The sequence below is a fragment of the Choloepus didactylus genome, chromosome X (assembly GCF_015220235.1).
Source record: "Choloepus didactylus isolate mChoDid1 chromosome X, mChoDid1.pri, whole genome shotgun sequence".
Classification (NCBI taxonomy): Eukaryota; Metazoa; Chordata; class Mammalia; order Pilosa; family Megalonychidae; genus Choloepus; species Choloepus didactylus.
Genome location: NC_051334.1, coordinates 31313596 through 31336622, shown reverse-complemented (window position 1 = coordinate 31336622; position 23027 = coordinate 31313596). Strand labels below are relative to the sequence as shown.

Sequence of the window (23027 nt, the reverse complement as noted above, 5' to 3'; positions counted from 1 at the left end):
AAATCAATTGATCATCTCAATAGATGCTGAAAAAGCATTTGACAAAATCCAACATCCCTTTTTGATAAAAACACTTCAAAAGGTAGGAATTGAAGGAAACTTCCTCAATATGATAAAGAGCATATATGAAAAACCCACAGCCAGCATAGTACTCAATGGTGAGAGACTGAAAGCCTTCCCTCTAAGATCAGGAACAAGACAAGGATGCCCACTGTCACCACTGTTATTCAAATTTGTGCTGGAAGTGCTAGCCAGGGCAATCCGGCAAGACAAAGAAATAAAAGGCATCCAAATTGGAAAAGAAGAAGTAAAACTGTCATTGTTTGCAGATGATATGATCTTATATCTGGAAAACCCTAAGAAATCGACAATACAGCTACTAGAGCTAATAAACAAATTTAGCAAAGTAGCGGGATACAAGATTAATGCACATAAGTCAGTAATGTTTCTATATGCTAGAAATGAACAAACTGAAGAGACACTCAAGAAAAAGATACCATTTTCAATAGCAACTAAAAAAATCAAGTACCTAGGAATAAACTTAACCAAAGATGTAAAAGACCTATACAAAGAAAACGACATAACTCTACTAAAAGAAATAGAAGGGGACCTTAAAAGATGGAAAAATATTCCATGTTCATGGATAGGAAGGCTAAATGTCATTAAGATGTCAATTCTACCCAAACTCATCTACAGATTCAATGCAATCCCAATCAAAATTCCAACAACCTACTTTGCAGACTTGGAAAAGCTAGTTATCAAATTTATTTGGAAAGGGAAGATGCCTCGAATTGCTAAAGACACTCTAAAAAAGAAAAACGAAGTGGGAGGACTTACACTCCCTGACTTTGAAGCTTATTATAAAGCCACAGTTGTCAAAACAGTATGGTACTGGCACAAAGATAGACATATAGATCAATGGAATCGAATTGAGAATTCAGAGATAGACCCTCAGATCTATGGCCGACTGATCTTTGATAAGGCCCCCAAAGTCACTGAACTGAGTCATAATGGTCTATTCAACAAATGGGGCTGGGAGAGTTGGATATCCATATCCAAAAGAATGAAAGAGGACCCCTACCTCACACCCTACACAAAAATTAACTCAAAATGGACGAAAGATCTCAATATAAAAGAAAGTACCATAAAACTCCTAGAAGATAATGTAGGAAAACATCTTCAAGACCTTGTATTAGGCGGCCACTTCCTAGACTTTACACCCAAAGCACAAGCAACAAAAGAGAAAATAGATAAATGGGAACTCCTCAAGCTTAGAAGTTTCTGCACCTCAAAGGAATTTCTCAAAAAGGTAAAGAGGCAGCCAACTCAATGGGAAAAAATTTTTGGAAACCATGTATCTGACAAAAGACTGATATCTTGCATATATAAAGAAATCCTACAACTCAATGACAATAGTGCAGACAGCCCAATTATAAAATGGGCAAAGGATATGAAAAGACAGTTCTCTGAAGAGGAAATACAAATGGCCAAAAAACACATGAAAAAATGTTCAGCTTCACTAGCTATTAGAGAGATGCAAATTAAGACCACAATGAGATACCATCTAACACCTATTAAAGTGGCTGCCATTAAACAAACAGGAAACTACAAATGCTGGAGGGGATGTGGAGAAATTGGAACTCTTATTCATTGTTGGTGGGACTGTATAATGGTTCAGCCACTCTGGAAGTCAGTCTGGCAGTTCCTTAGAAAACTAGATATAGAGTTACCATTCGACCCAGCGATTGCACTTCTCGGTATATACCCGGAAGATCGGAAAGCAGTGACACGAACAGATATCTGCACGCCAATGTTCATAGCAGCATTATTCACAATTGCCAAGCGATGGAAACAACCCAAATGTCCTTCAACAGATGTGTGGATAAATAAAATGTGGTATATACACACGATGGAATACTACATGGCAGTAAGAAGGAACGATCTCGTGAAACATATGACAACATGAATGAACCTTGAAGACATAATGCTGAGCGAAATAAGCCAGGCACAGAAAGAGAAATATTATATGCTACCACTAATGTGAACTTTGAAAAATGTAAAACGAATGGTTTATAATGTCGAATGTAGGGGAACTAGCAATAGAGATCAATTAAGGAAGGGGGAACAGTAATCCAAGAAGAATAGATATGCTATTTAATGTTCTGGGGATGCCCAGGAATGACTATGGTCTGTTAATTTCTGATGGATATAGTAGGAGCAAGTTCACAGAAATGTTGCTATATTATGTAACTTTCTTGGGGTAAAGTAGGAACAGGTTGGAAGTAAAGCAGTTATCTTAGGTTAGTTGTCTTTTTCTTACTCCCTTGTTACGGTCTCTTTGAAATGTTCTTTTATTGTATGTTTTTCTTTTTTTTTCTTTTTTCTTTTTTTAAGTTTTTTTTCCATACAGTTGATTTAAAAAGGAAAAGAAGGTTAAAAAAAGAGAAGGAAAAACAAGGAAAAAAATATCTAGTGCCCCCTTGAGGAGCCTGTGGAGAATGCAGGGGTGTTGGCCTACCCCACCTCAATGGTTGCTAACATGACCACAGACATAGGGAACTGGTGGTTTGATGGGTTGAGCCCTCTACCGTAGGTTTTGCCCTTGGGAAGACGGTTGCTGCAGGGGAGAGGCTAGGCCTCCCTATAATTGTGCCTGAGAGCCTCCTCCCGAATGCCTCTTTGTTGCTCAGATGTGGCCCTCTCTCTCTAGCTAAGCCAACTTGAAAGGTGAAATCACTGCCCTCCCCCCTACGTGGGATCAGACACCCAGGGGAGTGAATCTCCCTGGCAACATGGAATATGACTCCCGGGGAGGAATGTAGAGCTGGCATCGTGGGACGGAGAACATCTTCTTGACCAAAAGGGGGATGTGAAAGGAAATGAAATAAGCTTCAGTAGCAGAGAGATTCCAAAAGGAGCCGAGAGGTCACTCTGGTGGGCACTCTTACACACAATTTAGACAACCCTTTTTAGGTTCTAAAGAATTGGGGTAGCTGGTGGTGGATACCTGAAACTATCAAACTACAACCCAGAACCCATGAATCTCGAAGACAATTGTATAAAATTGTAGCTTATGAGGGGTGACAGTGGGATTGGGAAAACCATAAGGACCACACTCCACTTTGTCTAGTTTATGGATGGATGAGTAGAAAAATAGGGGAAAGAAAGAAACAAACAAACAGACAAAGGTACCCAGTGTTCTTTTTTACTTCAATTGCTCTTTTTCACTTTAATTATTATTCTTATTATTTTTGTGTGTGTGCTAATGAAGGTGTCAGGGATTGATTTAGGTGATGAATGTACAACTATGTAATGGTACTTTGAACAATCAAATGTACGATTTGTTTTGTATGACTGTGTGGTATGTGAATATATCTCAATAAAATGAAGTTAAAAAAAAAAAATCAATGGTGTTTTCCTCTTAGGTTTAAATGTACTGGAATAGCTAGAAGTAAATACCCGAAACTACCAAACTCCAACCCAGTAGTCTGGACTCCTGAAGACGATGATATAATAAATGTATATTACAAGGGGTGACAGTGTGATTGTGAAAACCTTGTGGATCACACTCCCTTTATCTAGTGTATGGATGGATGAGTAGAAAAATGGGGATAAAAACTAAATGACAAATAGGGTGGGATGGGGGGATGGTTTGGGTGTTCTTTTTTTACTTTTCTTTTTATTCTTATTCTGATTTTTTCTGATGTAAGGAAGGTGTTTGGAAGTAGATTGTGGTGATGAATGCATAACTGTATGATTATACTGTGAACAGATGATTGTATACCATGGATGATTGTATGGTATGTGAATATATTTCAATAAAACTGAATTAAAAAAAAAAAAAAACTAAGCAGATATTATCTGAGACATTATACCAGGTATGTCATTATAACTGAGGCCAGATTTGTTAGAGATAACATTATTTTATTATCTTTAATATCATCAATGAGTCAGTTACAAATAGAAGCATTAACTTTGCTTATGAGTAAATTAAGTCGAATTTTGAGCACCATTCAAAATAAGAACAGAGATTTAAAATGACTAGAGAAGTAATCTGGCAGAATTATTCCTGATTTTTATAGGAACAAAACAATCAATAGAGTTATTAGATTAAAGATGAATGTTCATTTAGGTTGTTTCTAGTTTTTCCATATTGCAAACAGTACTGAAAGAACATTCTTTGCAGGTCACCTCAGAAACCCATGTAGGACTACCTAGAAATGGATTTGCTGACCATTAGAGTAGTCAGATCTTTAATTTTATTATATATTGGGAAATTGCTTTCCACCAGCAGCAGCAAATGGCATACATTTATTACTTTAATTTGCATAGCCCTCGTTGAGCACATTTTCACGTTTGTTGGCCATTCAGATCTTTCCTTCTGTGGGTTGACTGCTCATATACTCAGCTCACTTTTCTATTGGATTATTTTCTTTCTCTTGCTGAATTGTAGGAGTTCTTTGGATAGTATAGATTCTAATGCAGGTTAAAATGGGAAATTTTGTTTGTTACCACGATAAAAAAATTTTTAAATGCTGGTCTATAATTTCTTACCCAAAGCCTTATAATTGACTATAAAGGAGACCAATAGAAACATTCACTTAGTTGGAGTGGTAAAAATCACAGAAAGTTAGAAGAGTATAAAAATCAAGTATGGCAGATGAGATGAAGACTTTGAATCCAAGATGAAGTCCAAGATGATGTGTGAACTGAAGTGGAGTCCTATTCTATCAGCTGTCCTTGTCCTTGATTTCAGAAACCTTTGTTTTCTGTAGAATATTAAAGGAAAGGCTATCCAGAAGAGAAAACTCAGATTTTTGTTGTTGCTGCTTTTTAAAACATGACTTTAATTCAATTACCCATTTGATTGCTTGAGTTTACAAGTTATGGAAGAATTTAAAAAGAGTTGTTTTAGATAATGACTATAATTTTGTTACAGCATTTAATAGTAAAAAACCAAACATCTTTAATTTTATTTGAAGTGTGTGTCAATCATGAAGTCAGAATTGAATTGTTCTTTTCTTTGCTCTTAATAAAAATTACCCTAACTGCTGTTTTGCATCCAGTAAACATCCAGTGTTTAATAATACTTACATTTTTAAAATAAATACCTTCTGTCAAGGCTTCAGGAACTATGTCCAATTACCACATGAAAAATAACTTAGAGATGTGTTATATTGGTTTAAAATAATGCAGATATAACTGGCAATGATGAGTGTGCAAAGTAAGAAAATGATGATTCAGAGACAGCAAAATTACCTTCTGCTATATATGCTTCCCTGTTCTATACGATCCTCTGTGTTCCTTAATTCCTTTGGGATATTTAAAGCAGTGTTTTTAGGAACAATTCAGCCAGAAACTGAAACATGCAATTAGAGTTATAATTCATCAGACCATATTCAAATGCATTTTAAGAGTCACAGAGTGCTTAGTAGTGCCTCTGAAAGAATACATTAAAAGGTGAGGTTATACATAGTGTTCCATACAAGAAAAAAGGGGGAGGGGGGAAGGTACTCATATTAAATCATTCTACTTTATATATACTTGAAATGTAAATGCAGACAGACATTCATTCATTTGTTCATTCATTTTTTCTGTAAGTCAGCAGTTCTCAACTGAGGGATATTTTATCACCCAGGGACATCTGGCAGTGTCTGGAAACATAAATTTGGTTGTCACAACTGGGGAGGAAGCCTTATTGGCATCTTATGAATTATGGTCAGGGATGCTGCTAAACATCCTAAAATGCACAGGATAGCTCCCCACAACCCCATCCAATAAAGAATTATCCAGCCTAAAATGTCATTAGTGCCAAAGTTGAGAAACTCTGATTTAAATTAAAATCAGTCTCTTATCAAAATTATATGTTCATCAAATAGAATCTAAATTTATATTTGTACCTCACTTAAACAAACTCATAGAACCTATAGGATGGTAACTAAATTCATAGGATTTGTGCCAGACAGACCAGGGTTCAAATCTCAGATGCACCTTTTGCTACCTTGTGATTTAGGCAAGTTTCCTGAACTCTCATGACTCCAGTTTTTTAATCTGAAAAATGATAATAATGCCTGTTGAAAGGTTTTGCCATGGAGATGTAGTGAAATTAATTAAAATGATTTATATTAAGTGCATAGCTAAGTGTTTGTACTTGTTAAGTTCTTAATAATGGTAGCAGTTAGTATTACCTTTGCATATACTAAATCATTTGATGTTGACCTACTATAAATAGTCTGGCTACATGCCATTTTTCATTGTTTTTAAGATACCATTGATTAGAATATGCATACTTGTTTGTCACTAAGAAAAGCTACTGCCAATTAAACCATGGCACACCATCATTTATAAAATGTGTCCCAATTTCAGAACAGTTAACCTGTATAAATAAACTGTGGGTCTTAGAATTTATTATTGTAAAGCCCATCAGGGAGTCTTCTTAGGTGCGAATGAACAAGACTACCATTGATCACATTCAGCATCAACTACACTTGACGGATATAGGACCAAAATCACAGCTTACCAGCAGGCAGCATCAGGCACTTCTCTCTAGTGGGAAAGGAATACCCAGAAGTCTAGGTAGCATCCACAGAGCCATCCAGGAGCTATTCTCTTTGCATCACCCACCCACTCCCTGACGACAGCTCAGGTGCAAGGGAAGGAGATTCATATACCGGTGGTGGGTTAACCCTGGTTTATGACAACTTCCTAGTTAGAGTTTCCATGAAAACAACATGCTCACTTCCAAGAGTCATTGGACTTGGGGAATCCCTAAAGCTGTGTCTTTCCATTAGAAATTTATAGTTCATACATAGAACCCTTAAGCCAGATGTAATTTACCGATCAGCGTCATTTTTTTTTTTTTTTTTTTTTTGGCAGAGAAAATGTTGCCTAGTAACACATTTGACATTTCAGCTTTATCAGTTTTCCAGGGAGAAAAGAGCTAGAAAGTCAATGGAAGGTCAGATGCTCATGCAGAAAGGCAAATGGTGGTGTTAACCATTTACCAACAATGATGTCTGGCATTTTCATTAATTTTACAATTCAAGATACTAAAATTCAGAGAAGTTAAGTGGCTTGCCCCAACTCATTGATTAATAAACCCCTATTCTGATTACTTCCAACAATACTATAATATCCTAAAGCGGGAGTTGACAAACTATGTTCCAAGGGCCAAATTCAGCTAACCACTTGTTTTTGTAATAAAGTGTTATTGAAACACAGCCATGCTTATTCTTTTATGGATTGTCTATTGCTGCTATCTTGCTACAGTGGCAGAATTCAGTAGGTAGAACAGCGACCACAGACCATGGGACCTGCAGAGCTTGTTTACTATCTTGCCCTTTATTGAAGATGTTTGGCAAACCCTCCTGTAAAGTATAACTATAAATTGTTTGACTATCTCTATGAGTCTGTATATGAAGATAAAACACAACATATTTGTTTCTCATGTTTTATCTTTAAAAATATCTACCCATAGAATTCCTATATGTACCTGAGGTTTTTAGAGCCACAAATCCAGAACCTAACCATTTCTCTAGATGAGCAGTTGGTCAACATTTTCTGTAAAAAGTCAGATAGCAAATATTTTGGTAGATATTTTAGCCTTTGTGGAACCTAAATTGCAAATAGTGAACTCATGCCAGGATTTGGACCTAAATAGCCAGGCTCCAGGGCCCACACCCTTCACCACTGAAGACTTGGGGACTGATAAAACCTGGGGAGCACTGATTTAAATAAATGACCCTTTAAACAGTGCCCTATATTGCTAATAAAGCAAATTAGAGCTTTAGCCCTCACTTTAGAATTGTATGTCTAAAGATTTTCAAAGTAAGGGCTTCAGGTTTCCACAAACAAGTATTTCCCTCCAAGCAATGCAGATTTAACTCCCTTAGGAATCTGCTTATAACTGTTATCTGTTCTCTGCATTCTTTCTGTCTAAACTTAACCCAGCAGCTAGGATGATTCTATTTTAAAAATTAGTCAGATCACATCACTGGTCTGCTGAAATTCCTCCTGTGGTTTCTTATCTCCCTCAGGGTGAAAGCCAAAGTCCTCACAAAGATGCCTTGCCAAACCTACCACATTACCTCGCTGACTTTGCTTCTGGGCTACTCTTCCCCCTTGCTCACTGGGCTCCACTAACCCTGGCCTCCTTATTTTTTCTTCGAACATGCCAGACACACTCCTGCCTTGGGGCCTTTGCACTTGTTGTTTCCTCTGCATGGATTCCCTAAGATATCTCCTTGATTCATCCCTTACTCCCTCCTGATCGTTATTCAAATGTCACCTTGTCAGTGAGGTTTTCCCAGAAGATCCTTTCTAAAATATCCACACCCCATCTCCCCTCACCCCCTACACACATGACCTGTCCCCATCCAATACTTTATTTTTTCTCTTTATTGCTTTTCACTATCTGACTTACTATAAATTGTCTTTTATTGTACATCATCTCCATTAGGATGTAAGCTTTACAAGGGTGGGGAAAATTGGTCTGTTTGAGTCACATATCTAGTACCTAAAACAGTGCTTAGCACATAGTAGGTGCTCAGTAAATATTTGATGAATGAGTCGATTAATATGTTGGGGTTTTGTTTAAGATTTAATTTGCCCAAAGAATTCTACCACACAAAAAACTGAAATCCCTGGTTTAAGAGTGGAGAGCTTCCAAGAGTAGCTTCTGAATGTCTGTCTCATCACTTGATGGTCAGACACCCATGTCCACTCTTTTGTTAGCCTTGAACATCCCAGGTATGCAGCTTGGTAGATTATATCTTTTCAGTTTCATAACACTTGGCACTTTAAAAATCAATACTGCATTATACTTTGTATATTTGGACAGATTGTTTTTGAAATCCATAAATTTCTAAATCGTAAAACAGCCTCCCTTTGGTGGGCTGCCCTTGATTAACTCAGACTGGAAAGAGAGAAGCTGTCATTCTTTGTCAATCAGCTTGGCATGCACTTGACAGCATGCAGTAACAGTGAAGGAGAGCTGTGTTACAGTGGTCTAGCAAACCTAATTGTAGATAAATAAAAGAACAGTCACCCAGCATGAGGGGAAAGAGAACAAAACTCAACTGCACAATGTTGTGTTTTTCCATCCATCATCCTTCATTTGTCAGAGTCTGCCTGACAATCTAGGCCGGAGAAGTCAGGTGCTAACACAATATTGATTCCGTTTTGTTTTTGTTTCTTGGTACCCTTTTTAGCAGTTTCTATGTGGAATGAGAGATAGTGCAGTCAATACATGTGACTAGGACACATTTATTTTAAAGGCTTGCTGTACTCTTCTCATTTCCAAAGGTGATATTTGTTTCTTTTGCTTTTTGTTTGTTTTACTATAATGTTGTAATTGTCAGTTCTTGCCACATTGAACAACCCCAAAGTTCCAGTGACCTACAACAAAAAACAATTGCTACTCACTCATATGTCTGCAGAACACCTGCACGTTTACTTCATACTATGAGTCAAATTCAGGTCTTCTCTTCTTTCCAGAATGTGGATCTGCTCCAAATGTCTTCTCATGCCAAGACCCAGGCTTCTTTGTGGCACACTGTTCTCTCATGGTGGAAGACAGGAAGAAGAGGGCCTGGCAAATCTTGAATTTCCAGTAAAGACCCAGCTCAGAGCTGCCAGACAGTGACTTCTGCTCACAGTGCCTTAGCACTGACTCATAGCAAGTCACCTGGTCAAGCCCAAAGTCAATGGGGAGGGAAGTACAGCCATATTCAGAGAGGGAATGGATAATAATGAGCAAATAAATCAGTCATAGTAGTTACAAATATCTTAGAATTTCATTGATTCTAAAATGCGTTTTTTTTTTTCATTTTAACGTCTCTGAAATTGAGAGACACTATCATGGTTATTTTTAACTCTCTTAGCAGTTCATGAAACAATAACGGTTCTTACAATCAATAATATATTAGATTTGATAGAAAACCTGTTGTTTGTGGTGTTTGACAAAAGAGCCAAAGGGCAGGATACACTCTTTATAAATAAGTAAGAAAATTCTAAGTGAATGGACACTTACATTTGTTAAGAAGTCATTCCTTTTTTTTCAGTAGCAGTATGCTTATGTCATTCACACTAGCTTATTTGATTGGAAAACTATGCATTGATAGATCTTGCATCTATTGGTTTATCTATCACTATCTATATGTTCATTCATATATATATATATATACACATACATACACACACACATATCTTTTTAGAAGATCAATTAGAATAAAAAGGTGCCATTCCCTTGTTTAAAACCCCTTTGAGGCTTCTCCACTAAGCTCCTGGGGGTGATATAAGAGATCCTTCTTTTGTCTGGCTCCAGTCTTCTACTCCTGCATCATTTCTTCCTATCATACATTGGATTCTCCCTTGGAAAATTTTCTCTCTATAGTCTCTTCCCTTTTCACCCAGGAGCATGACTATTTCTGCTCCAAGCCTCCGTTCAAGCCTTTCTTCTTGGGCCCGCCCTAACTCTCGTTGTCTCTAGAACACAGAGCTGATGAGTTCCTGTTCAGTGCTCCTTTGTGCATTGTACTTTGTTGGTTGTTATACCTGTTGTGCTCTAAGGTGTGTGTCCGTATCTTTCCCAAGGAACTACCTTATGCCTCTTAGTATTTGCAATTCCTAGCCCAGACCCTGAAATCTGGTAAGCATTCAATAAATGTTTGTCAGGATAATAAATGAATGAATGAGTGATAGAACATGCATGAAAAGGCTTTTTATAACCTCCTTATTGTGTGTCTGTTATATATTTATGTTCCAAGGTCAGCAGTAGGTAAAATGAAGGAAAGTTGAATAAATTAAAAATAATAAAGGAAAATAAGGCAAAATGTATCCCTGTTATACTACCCTTAGGGATACCAAGTTTCTACTTACACACACATACTCACATGCACACACACACTCAGCTTAATATTGAATTAGAAATATAATGTTCAATAAATCAAGTCTTAGAAAAATGTAAGTATATATTAATTTGCATATCACTTGCCGCTTTCACCTTCAAAGGCTTTGTTTAGTCTTTTTTCATCACTCACCATCGCTTCACTGCTTGTCAGATCAGCAACTGCCTAATGTTAGTAATGCTGTTTAATAAGAAAAAAACTAAGACTGAAGGTGCTTGGAGAATTGCTCCATTTCAAAAACCTATCAGGGCTGGATTAAAAAATAGACTGTGATATTCTCCTAGTGAGTATTAATGAAGGGTCACTCCAGATTACCTAATTAATACAAATTGTTTTCTTAAAATTATGCATGAGATTGTAGTAGATTTTCAACACTATGGTGAAACTGAACCTCTATATTTAATTAATAAGTACATAAATAATGCTAATACCATTGTCCACATGAAAAGGGCTTAACTCCTAGTGTACAATCTTGTATGGCAGGGAATATTAAGAATAAGGCAGAAAAAAGGCTAAATGAAATGACACTTTATTAGAAGGGAGATTTTTGTGTGTGTGTTGAAATCCATGAGGGCTTTCCGATAGGAATGTTCTTTGAAGTTAAACATTTTCTACTTTCAAAAACTGGCCACTATACTTAGCTATGTTTCTGTTTTACTGGTGGCCTTCTTCACCTTATCTTAAATCAAATAAAAATGTGAGGCCATTTGTGAGATAAAAGGTTCACTCAAAACAATTCTCTGACCTGGATATCAGAGGTTTGGTTATCATAAACCCACAAAGAGAAACCCTTGAAGCATTTTCAAGGCTATGCAAGAATTTATTTCCACTTCTGTGGAAAGAGAAAGAATTTTCTCTCATTTATACCCTGGAATGATATTATCAACTGTACTGAAATTAAAGAGGAAAATAAAGAATTCACATGATATTATGAAGTATATCTGCCAGTTTTAACAAGAAGTGATAATAAGCACATGCGTGAGCACACACACACACACACACACACACACATGCTATACACAATAGAATAAGGAAGGAAATGGGGGTTTGGTGGCCCACACTTCCGGGTTACAATCTCAAATCTGCTATTTGCAAACTAAGTGAGCTAGGTGGTCTTGGACATTTGACCTAATTTCCCTCAGTTTCAGTATTTGTAAAATTAGATAAAAACCTTTTTACAGGATTGTAAGTATTAAGAAAAATGTATGAAAAGTACAATGCTTGACACATAGTAAATGTTTACTATAGCTTTTTAATAACATTATAGCAGTTTTGTTGGTATTTTCAGCATGGCTAATAATTTTAGCAACTGTTTTTATCTTTGCATAGTCATGTGGTTTTGCTGGTGTATTTTGCTTGTTTGCTTGCTTGATTTTTACTTTTCCCATGGCAAGTTTTATTTGCATGGAGGGATATCAAAATTTAAAATTTATTTTACCTATTCATCCATTTTTTTAGGGTGAGTTTTAGCTTCTTATGGTGTACTTTTCTCACCCTCATTTAAGAAAAACACACTGTTTTAATTTTCTGGCTGCCAAAGAAAATATCATGCAATAGCTTGGCTTAAACAATGGGAATTTATTGGCTCAGGGTTTTGAGGCTAGAAGTCCAAATCAAGGCATTATCAAAGTGATACTTTCTTCACAAAGACTGGTGTTCTGGGGTTGGCTGCCAGTGGTCCTTGGTACTTGGCTTCTCTGTCATAAAGCAATACACATGGTGGCCTCTCCTGGCCTCTCCCTTCTCTTCTGGGTTCCATTGACCTTCAACTTCTTGCTTCCCATGACTTTCTACCTGTCTGAATTTCACTCTGCTTATAAAGGACTCCAGTAACAAGATTATGGCATATCCTGATTGAGTTGGGTCACACCTTAAACTGAAGTAACCTTATCAAAAGGTCCTGCTTACAGTGGGTTCACACCCACAGAAATGGATTAAGTTTAGGGATATATTTTTCTGGGGTAACATAGCTCCAAACCACCATATATACTAAAGAATATTTTAAGTGTATGTAATCTGATTTACTATAGTTGACCCTTCAAGCAATCATATCTGGCCCTGAATAACTGACCTATCTTTTAACTAATAAATTCACACTGCAAATAAATGTAGTGAGGTAAATTGTATACATTCATCTTCAAAATGGTCTTTCTACAGTGATTTATCTAAGATGTATGTAATTAGGGATCTAGTTCTCCAAAACAATGCCAAGGAGAAATGACTACAAAGAATTTAGAGCTGAACATGATTTCTCTCACACACTCCTCTATTTCTATAGGACCAAGAGTAAATCTTGTCCAGATACTTAAACTCTTCGTTATTTCAGTAGACAATCAGGAGATGACAATAGAGGTGATGGGAGGATAAGAAACATTTCTATAGAGGGAAATGGTGTGATTTTGCAACGTTCATTCTTAAGAGGACTCGGGCTACTTTGGTGGCCTGAAGAGGGAATATTTTACTACATGCAGGTAGTACAGGTGCGAAACACAGGCTCTTCACTCAGTACAACACCCTTTCCTCAGTCCATTCAGCAAACACCTGCTTAGAGCCCTAAGTAATACCTGGGCTGCCCTGATGTCCACCTTCCTGCTTTTTTTTTTTTTTTTTTTTTTTTTGGCAAGACTACATTTGCCACTGAAAATTTCATGAATTAAAATGTGCTTGTTAATTTCCTAAGGGAATTCATTGTAATGTCAAATACAGGCTTCTAACCCTGTGTATTTGTCAATGCCATCTGTATACTAGCATCTACTCATTACAATCTTTGCAATTATTTATTTGTGATTGGAGGCTAGAGGGCAGGGAAAAGTGTGTGTTTAGAGTTAATCATTTGATGGCATAAGTGAAAACTTGGTAAAATTATTAACCGCTTTTGGTCGTTTTTTGAAGGTCCGTAATTTTCACTGGCAGTAAACTGATAAACAGTTTTAAAGGAAGACAGAGAAATACCCAACCATCACAAAATATACTCTGAACTTGAACTTACTATAATTTTGCAAGTTTTAAAAAATCATTTCTGAATTCTTTATTGTCATCCACAGTGAATTAATATTAGAATTTTAGGTTTCTTTCTTCCATAATTAATTATCCCTAAAAGCTCTCCGTGTGTATCTGTGTGTCCATGCACGTGTGTGTGTGTGTGTGTGTCTGCATTTGTGTGTGGTCCTTGATTTTCCAAAGAAAATGTTACTATTCATTTGTTTGACTCAAGTCAGAAGCTAAACTAATTGGTTATGGTTGCTCCCCATGTAAGAAATTTCTAGTGATTTTATTTTTATCAGAACCCTATCTGTTTTCTGAATTTTAAATGGAGGAGCTTGTGGTAAATTTTTCAGGAGCATAATCTAATCTATTCACAAAGAAAATAGAAATCATTAAATTTGAACTTCCATTTGTTTTTTTGGTTTTAGTTTTGGTTTTTACCTCCAATGAAGGGTATATTCAGTAGTAGTATTAGTGTTAGTGTTACTAGCAGCAGTAGTATAGTAGTAGTATTGTTATGGTATTAGCATTAATATTACTATTATTTCTTCAGCCTCCTTGCTTATGAGGAAAAACATAACATTGGTAACAACCCTCTTCATATAATTCTCTCCTTACCTGGCTTTGGGGTTTCCATATTCTCCTGTTTCAGCCCCTCTTGGTCTCTTTGCTTGCTCTCTCTTTAATCGGTTCATCTTTCTTCTTTTATCCATGGAAGTAGGTTACCAAATTCTGGCCCCAGTCCTCTTCCCTCACTCTGCACCTGTCAATGGGAAAACTTTATCCTACTGCTAATTTTACACCCATGTTTACACTCCTAGCCTGACCCCTCACCTGAGCACTAGACTTGTTTTTCCACTTGCCCTGACTTCTCCATCAGGTTTCCACACAGATATCCTGATTCATGGAGTCAACTTGCTTCCATAAACAGCCTCACCTTTCTGCCTTCCTCATCTAGATTCCATTATACCCCTAGTCTTTTCCTCTAAAGCTAAAAAATCTGTCACTCTCAACATTTTCTTTTATTGCATCAAATCCTGCCAATCCTGTACCTATAATATTTTCTTACGAGTGACCCTTCCCGAATATCCATGCTGCTCTTTTTTGTTCATTTAGGTACTTGGACTCCTAAAAGAGTTTCCTAACTATTCTCTCTGTCAACAGCTTCTCACTCTTAAAATTCTTCCTCCAATATGCCACTAGAGTTATCATCTTAAAAGAGTCAAGTCAGGATTAGTTTTTGACATATATGATAAGGTAATAATTTCTTGGTATATACAATCAATTTTCAAAAAAGGGTGGGGGAAGATAGAACTGTTTTCTTTCTGTCCTCTATGACACCTGAAAATCCTATGTCTGGTTTAGCAGACTATTGCACAACTTCTAATCCTTAAACATGCCAAACTCCTCATGCCTTAGGGCCTTTGTAATTTCCATCCCTTTGCCTGGAACACTCTAGGAACAATATATTGACATACTCATTTCTGCACTTCATTCTCGTCTCTGCTGAGAGAAGAGGACTTCTGTGCCCACCCCATCTAAAAGAGATCCCATAGTCACTCTCACTCCTCTTACTCTGTTTCATTTTTCCTTTTTATTGGTTTATTTTGTATTGTGATAATATATGTATCCCACAAAATTCCCCACTTTACCTATTTTTATGTGTACAATTCAGTGGCATTGACTGTATTTACTGTGGTGTGCTACTATCACCACCATCTATTACCAAGACTTTTTCATTGCTCCAAACAGAAACTCTGTACTCATTAAGCAGTAACTCCCCATCTCCCTCCCACTGTCCCCTGGTAACCTCTCATCTACTTTCTGTCACTATAAATTTGCTTATTCTAGATATTTCATATACATGCATCAGACAATATTTTTCCTTTTTGTGTCTGGCTTATTTCATTTAGCATAATTTTTCAATGTTCATCCTTGTTGTAGCATGTATCAGAACTCCACTCCTTTTTATGGCTGAATGGTATTCTATTGTGTGTATATACCACATTTTGTTTCTCCATTTATTGGTTGATGGACACTTGGTTTGCTTTCTTCTTTTGGCAATTTTGAGTAATGCTGCTGTGAACATCGGTGGGAAAACATCTGTTCAAGTCCTGCTTTTGGTTTTTTTGGGTATATGCCTAGAAGTGGAATTGCTGGGTTGTATGGTAGATCTATGCTTAACTTTTTGAGGAACTGTCAAGCTGTTTTCCACAGCAGCTGTACCGTTTCACATTCCTGCTAGCAATGCCTGAAGGTTCCAATTTTTCCACATTTCCAATACTTGTTATTTTACATTTTTAAGTAATAGGCATCCTTGTGGGTATGAAGTAGCATCTCATTGTAGTTTCAATTTGCATTTCCCTAATGGCATTTTTCATTTTTCTTCATAGTATACACATACATGTACCTATGTACACATATGCATATATATCATACATATATGTGTGTGTATGTGGACTGAAAATTTGCCTTCCTTGTTCATGGCTGTATTCCAGTGTCTGGAACATGGTGGGCTCTCAAAATTATTTGATAACTATATTGAATGAATGAATGAATGAATGAAGTGGGTATCTTCCAATGATACACATTGTTTTATTAAAAAAAAACATTTTTTAAGGTGGAAATAACATAGGAAGCTTTGGTGTCCAAATCAGAAGATTTGGCTATATAAATACCATGAAAGATTTAAGTAATGCCAAATGTATCAAATATAAATTTGTTATCTGTATTTGGGGATGGAGGGAGCTAAATTTAAGGTAATATGAGGAGATGGTTGTCATCCTATGCTCAGTGTGTGAAGAAGAAAAGGAAAGTGGTGGTGTTTGGAAGGAAAGCTGAGATTTTTCGGCAACCATGGAAGTTGCTAGTTTTATGGGAAACATAGTCTTCCTACCCCTCCAGGGTTACTTTTCTACTTTTCCACTGAAACTATAAACCAAAATTAAGAACTATTTACTGTATGTAAGAGCAGTGATTATAAAATGCTTCATTTGAGGTTCCACTTTGAGGTGTCTGTTATGGAAAATACTCATTTGTTTGCTAAAACATTGTATTTGTGTTCTTCTCTTTGTTTCTAGGGTAAGATTAAATTACATAAATATTTTGGCAAAGAAGGAAAATACTGAAGAAATGGAGTTTTAGTTGAAAGGAAGTCAATGAAAGGACTGATTAAGTATACAATAAATCAATTATAATTAATAATAGAATTGTAGGCCTTATTAATCAATAACATGAAGATGAAAACGTTAAAAAGTAATAACAATTAAGTTGAATCCAGAAGAGGAGCAGACTCTGTATTTAACCCTAGCATATTATTAAGATAGAAAGAAAATCGTGCCATGAAAGCATTCAACTGTCTGTATGAACGAATGTCTCTATTACTGCACAACCTAACTCAATTGCCACAGACTCAAAATGCAACAATATTCATTTTCCCAGTCAATAAATTTTAATTTAAGCCCATTATGTGCTAGACAAGGCCAGGAATACAATGAATGGACAAGGTAGATGGGTCTTGCCCTCAAAAGAGCATAATTTTAGAGAGAGAGCACACGCACAGAGAGCACAGAGGTAAGAACAGTGTCCTTTAGTATCATTTTTAAACAATTCCAATGGAATGCCTACTTTCTCATAAAATGGCCATACTCCTACTGACCTACAGTAACTTATCCCACATGGTTTGGCAACATGGTTTATCTGGTATTCCAAGGCATATTCCACAAATCCAATGGCTTTGCAGGTCAACCTTGTTTCTTCTTTTATTATCAGATAGGTATGATACTTTGTCAGCCTATCTGTTAATGTGTTATAGATTCAGACAAGGAAAGGAAAATCCCTTAGAGCTTAGAAATAACATTAATTAGAACATGGCATTTAGATGACATGTCATAGGTTTTTATAAGATATAGAGAAGTAGCTTATACTGGTGGAAATAGCATAGGCTTTGGATTTATACAGAACTGTGTGTGAATGCTAGATCTGCTATTTCCCATGGGATCGTGGGCAAACTCACCACAACCACTACCACCCCACCCCAGCTTCCTTTTCTTATCTGTTAGGTGGGAGTTTGTTAGACTCAGGTTTGAAAGAAGATAGGTAATGGTTGTTATACGAATGTTAACTATAGTATCGTCAATAATGTAGTCCATGGCAGTGATGAAGCTAATCAGACAACTTTGTCTATTATCAATCTCAATGAATAACACAAGTGAAGCCCCTGGTAGTCAGTGAACAAAATAGAAATTAGTGCTTTATCTTAGATAAACAAATATATGGTGAATAGTAGTGACATTGCTTCAACTAACACATCATTTTGAATATATAATGTGTGTATGTATACATTTACATATGTATACACATATAATTTTAAATCGTAATTTAGCACATCATACATAGATTTGGGCTTGTTAATTTATGATATACATACATAAATACATAGAACAATGCAGTTATATTTTTCCTTTTCTTAAATCATGTTTCCCTTGCTAAAAATATGCTCTTTTATCAACTTCTTCAGACTAATATATTTTATTTTCTCTCTTAGGGTATGTCAAGACCATGTCATTAGCCAATACCCCAAAATGCTACTCTATTTGTTATTTAAACTTTAATAGCATTTTGCAAGTGGGGCATTTAAGTGTGGATTTACAGTGACAGGGAAGCTATTAGAAATCCAGTGCCTAAAACTAGATGTTTCCCATTCCGTCTCCAAGATCAGAGTTATTTCTATCTCCAGCAATGAATTACAGTTCTCCCAGTACTGTATGTTGAGGCAGTTCTGCACGAGGTGGCTAAGGTCCTATTCTAAAGGAACTGAGATTTGTACACATGCCCATTAAAACATGAGGTAAATGTGTAATGTTATGAATGCCATGGCCACTTTTTAAAAACTTTTTAGTTTGAAATAACTTCAAACTTATAAGAAAGTTGAACAAATAATACAAAAACAATACATAGTACTCCAACATAACCCCCACCTAGAACCCAGATTTACTATCTTTTTAGCATTTTGCAATGTGTTTTTTCTCTGTTTCTTTCATCATCTATCTTTTTGTCTATTTTCTAAACATTTGAGAATAGGTTGTGTACATTGTGCTCCTCTAACGCTTAACACTTTCTTATCATGGATACTTGTTACCAAAGCACATGCTTCCCACGGTGCTTATCATAATAGGAACTGAAGAAACAATCCCTCTCAAGAGCATATGTTGAGCACCCAGTAGTTGCAAGCCACCCTACTATGCAATAGGAGATTACAGTAATTTGGGTTCAGGGGACTCCCTGCCCTAAGGGGCTAAGAGAAAATAGATACTACAAACATACTGCAGAAAGGAAACAGTGGCATGAATGCGTACACAGCAGTGTGGAGAGGCCACGAAGGAGGAAGAGAGATGGGTTAATCAGGAGCCATCTGGGGAAGATTGGCCAGGCCCTGACTGTCACCTGACATTGATTAATCGATACCCTATCCTGGTGTTTAACAAGTGTTCTATCCAGAAAGTCTTCTGTAATATTTAACTTCACTTCCTTCAGCTTCAATTTATGCTCCCTTCTTTTGTTCTCTCTTCATGAGAGCTAAGCAGCAGGCAGTAACAAAGCACTTTATATTCATATGTCTAAAAGGTTTGTTTTTTCTGTTTTGCTTTTGTTTTTTTTTTTCCTGTCATGCTTCAGTCCTTTCCAGACTAAGGAAAAATAAACAAAAAATTATTTAATCATTCTACAAAAGGCCTATTTAATTTGACTGCTTAATAATTAATAAAGTTTGATACTGTGCTTTTAAGTGTTTACTCTCTGGAAAGAAGCTTAAGAATTTTGACAATAATGTGGAAAGAACTGTTTGATTTCTATTTTGAAACCAAAAGAGAATCCTATTAAAACAAGAAAGTTTGTCAAGTAAAATGAGCAATGGGATTGATTACTGAGAGTATTGACATTAACAATATATTCACCTACATTAATTATATTTATAAATTGTACCTCTCATTATTGCATTTTACTCTTTTGAAAAATAGAAAGTTAGTGTTTATGTCTCTGCATAATTGTATCATAAGGTAATTTAAGATGGAGTTTGGATTTTTAAAAAATTTATTTTGTTTCACAAAGACCTCTTTTTTTTCTCTGCGTCAAAAGTTAGTTTTTCCTGCCCCCATGTTCCATGAAAATTTGATCTGCAATACATGTGGAGTCTCCAAGGGTATATGTAAATTTAGTAATTTTATTGCTGACTGTGAAGTTAATCTGCACTGTATGGGTTCTTTTCCCCAGGAAACTGAAGTAGCAGTTCAAGCTAAACAGCCGGATGTGGAAGGGATTTTGTCTAAAGGGCAGCATTTGTACAAGGAAAAACCAGCCACTCAGCCAGTGAAGGTAATGAAGCAACCTCTAGCAATATCCATTACCTCATAATGGGTTATGCTTCCCCTGTTGTACAGTTGCCATTGACGTGGTCTATTTATAATCAATGAAATAACTTGTAAAGGAATATCAGCCATACTGCAATAGCAGGGGTAGAGCTGTCTTTTTGATCAACATATCCTATTTATACATTGTGATCTTAAGGTTATTATCGACTCATTGCATTAAAGGACTCATTTCAGTCCTGGTGTGCTGTCATCTGTACAAAAAGTAGTCCCACCTTCAAGGTAGATTAAATTCTTTGGCACTTTATCACTTTGCTTGCCAGCTTGGATGCTTTTCATATTGTTTGGCTTAATTCAAATCAAGCTACTGCATCATACTGTCTGTCTCCAACAGCTGTAAAGAATCACAATATGGTCCGTGACCTTTCTCTTCTCTGTTGCTCTTTCTTATGAAAGGAAAATCAGCATTTGGGTTTCGGTGCGTTATTGGGTCAAGAATTTTTAGTGAAATGTCATGTAATTGCCTCTCTCTTTGTTAAAAAAAAAAAGCCTTGGAGAAAACGTTCTACTTCTTTCCCCTATTTGTGTACATTTTGAAGTCTAGGACACATTTATTCACAGGCCATTACATGAGGAGAGAGATGGAAAGCCAGGTCAGTTTTCAAAAAATGGCTAATCAATGGTGTCCATTTGCAAATAAGAGTCCAGTGATAAATAGATGTTAGGTATGGGTTACCTTATTTTCTGTATGGCTCCCATTATGATAAAGGAACCCGAGAGCCTATAATGGTGGCTGTTTATTGATCAGTTCTGGTTTCTGTAGCTAATGTTGCAGGCTGAGATTTAGTGAGCCTCACCCTCATGTTTAAAACTGCTCTAAAACAGTGCAGGTCAATAACATCATTATACCAAGCCAGTTTGTCCTTGCAAACAACATTACCCTGACTTATACTCTGTCTCTAAGGTCACCACTTAGTTTCCCTTTTGTCTGGCCAGAGCTTCATTTCTAGGAAATTGTTTGTTTTCCTTATAGTTTACGAGGGGCTTTTTCCTTAGGTAAATTTAAAGTTTTAGCCTGACCAAAGTGTCCAAACACAAGATGCTGAAAGGCACAGTTTTCTCTGTAGATGTCAATATACATTTATTCAGGAAAACATTATCCCTACTCCCAAAAATCCAGCATAAACAGTCTGCAGTCAGTTCTAAGCCTGGTATGATGATGATTTTTATAAACTATCAATGGGTTTAGTAATTAGAATTAGAGAGCAATGGAAATTCCTGAAAGCAGCAAATTTCAGGGTTTCCATTATTGCTCTAAAGAAAACCAGTCCTTAAGCAGACACTCGCTTTTTTAGTTGACAGGGTGACTCTCATGGTAGGGAGCAATGAAATGGACAAAGGGACCGTCTTGTAGGTCAAGTCTATCTACTCTTGGTTTATCCTCAAAGACCTTACACCCCATGCCATATGACGAGTCAGCCTTTGGCGCCAATTGTTACAGATTACAAATGTGTACTTAAATTGACTTGTAATTCTATATTACTGTAAAAGATGGAGGAAAAATTCATAATGGAAAGTCAATAAGAACATTTTTCTTTCACTGTGTGTGAAACAGTCCAAGCATTTGAGGCTAACTTCTCCCATATCCACTCACACCCTCAACTCTCAGAGATCAGAACTGGAATCTGCCATGCCTGAGCCTATCTACTTTCTACTGTAGCTCTGGTGGTACAAAAAGGGAAATAAAAGGGAAAGCAAGGATATATTAACTCCCTTTCTCTTTCTCATCCCTTAAAACCATTTTGTAGCAGTCAGCACTATTCTTTCTTTTTTTCTCTTCTTCTTCCTTCCTTACCCTCTTTCTCTCAAATCAGTTCACTTGGGAGAAGCAGAACTTACATGAAAACTGATGACTGGTCTATACTTCTCCCTTAGGTTTGGAGAAGAATCAACATATCAAATTGATAGTGGCAGAAGGGAAAGATTGATTTGGAAAATTTGGGTTGAGAAGAAAATAGGTAGCTCACACACAACTTTTGGTGTATGCCATGACCTTGAAAACACCTGAAGATTAGCTGGGGTTTGGGGTAGGCTGAAATACTAGAGGCCCCAAGACAACCTCACAGTTCAGACATAGAACCCAACAATACAAGGTGAAAAGCTGTAAAGAGTGTTTAAATCTCTGCATGGATCAAAACCTCTTTTTAAAGGTTAGGGATGATTTTTCTCAAGAGTGATCCATTGCTCTGATAGTAGATGAACAAAGCCTGTTTTTAACTTTGATTCCATATATCAAAACTGTTTTTAAATGTGCTATTCCTAATGCCCTTTCTTAACATTCAACTTTCTCCTTCCTTAATAGAAAGGAAAAGGGTCTGAATATCAGTCTGGAGTACATTTTAATAAGAGAAGAGTTTTTGTTTTTGTTTGGGGGCAAGTACATTTGGAAACTATAGCAATGATGAAAAAGAAAGTGATATTCTCTAAACAGAAAATGAAAATCCTTCATGATGGGTGTGTGTAATATCTAGTATTTAAATGGATAATTAGTATGTTCATCACATACAGGCATTCTAATTTAGGACAAATCAGAGAAAGATTCTGTTTCTTAGGAAATTGACTGTCTATTGGCACCTCCACATTGTGAGTCAGCTCCCACACTCACCTCCCAGCCTGAGTCCTTATTGGGAACTGAGCTCATCCATGTTCAATTTCTTTCCTTTTTATTCTCTTCATTTCATCAACTTCTTCAGTCTTGCTTTAATTTTTC

General features: G+C 36.5%; 1 protein-coding gene across 10 annotated transcripts in view; it reads left to right on the top strand.

The window, feature by feature from the left end:
* DMD (dystrophin) overlaps nt 1-23027 on the top strand; it is a 2178366-nt gene that overhangs the window by 1313819 nt on the left and 841520 nt on the right. For all 10 annotated transcript variants that reach the window (XM_037821041.1, XM_037821045.1, XM_037821047.1 and 7 more), the window contains one exon: nt 20163-20264. In XM_037821041.1, the coding sequence (XP_037676969.1) occupies nt 20163-20264 (102 nt within the window). The remainder of the gene's footprint in view (nt 1-20162; nt 20265-23027) is intronic.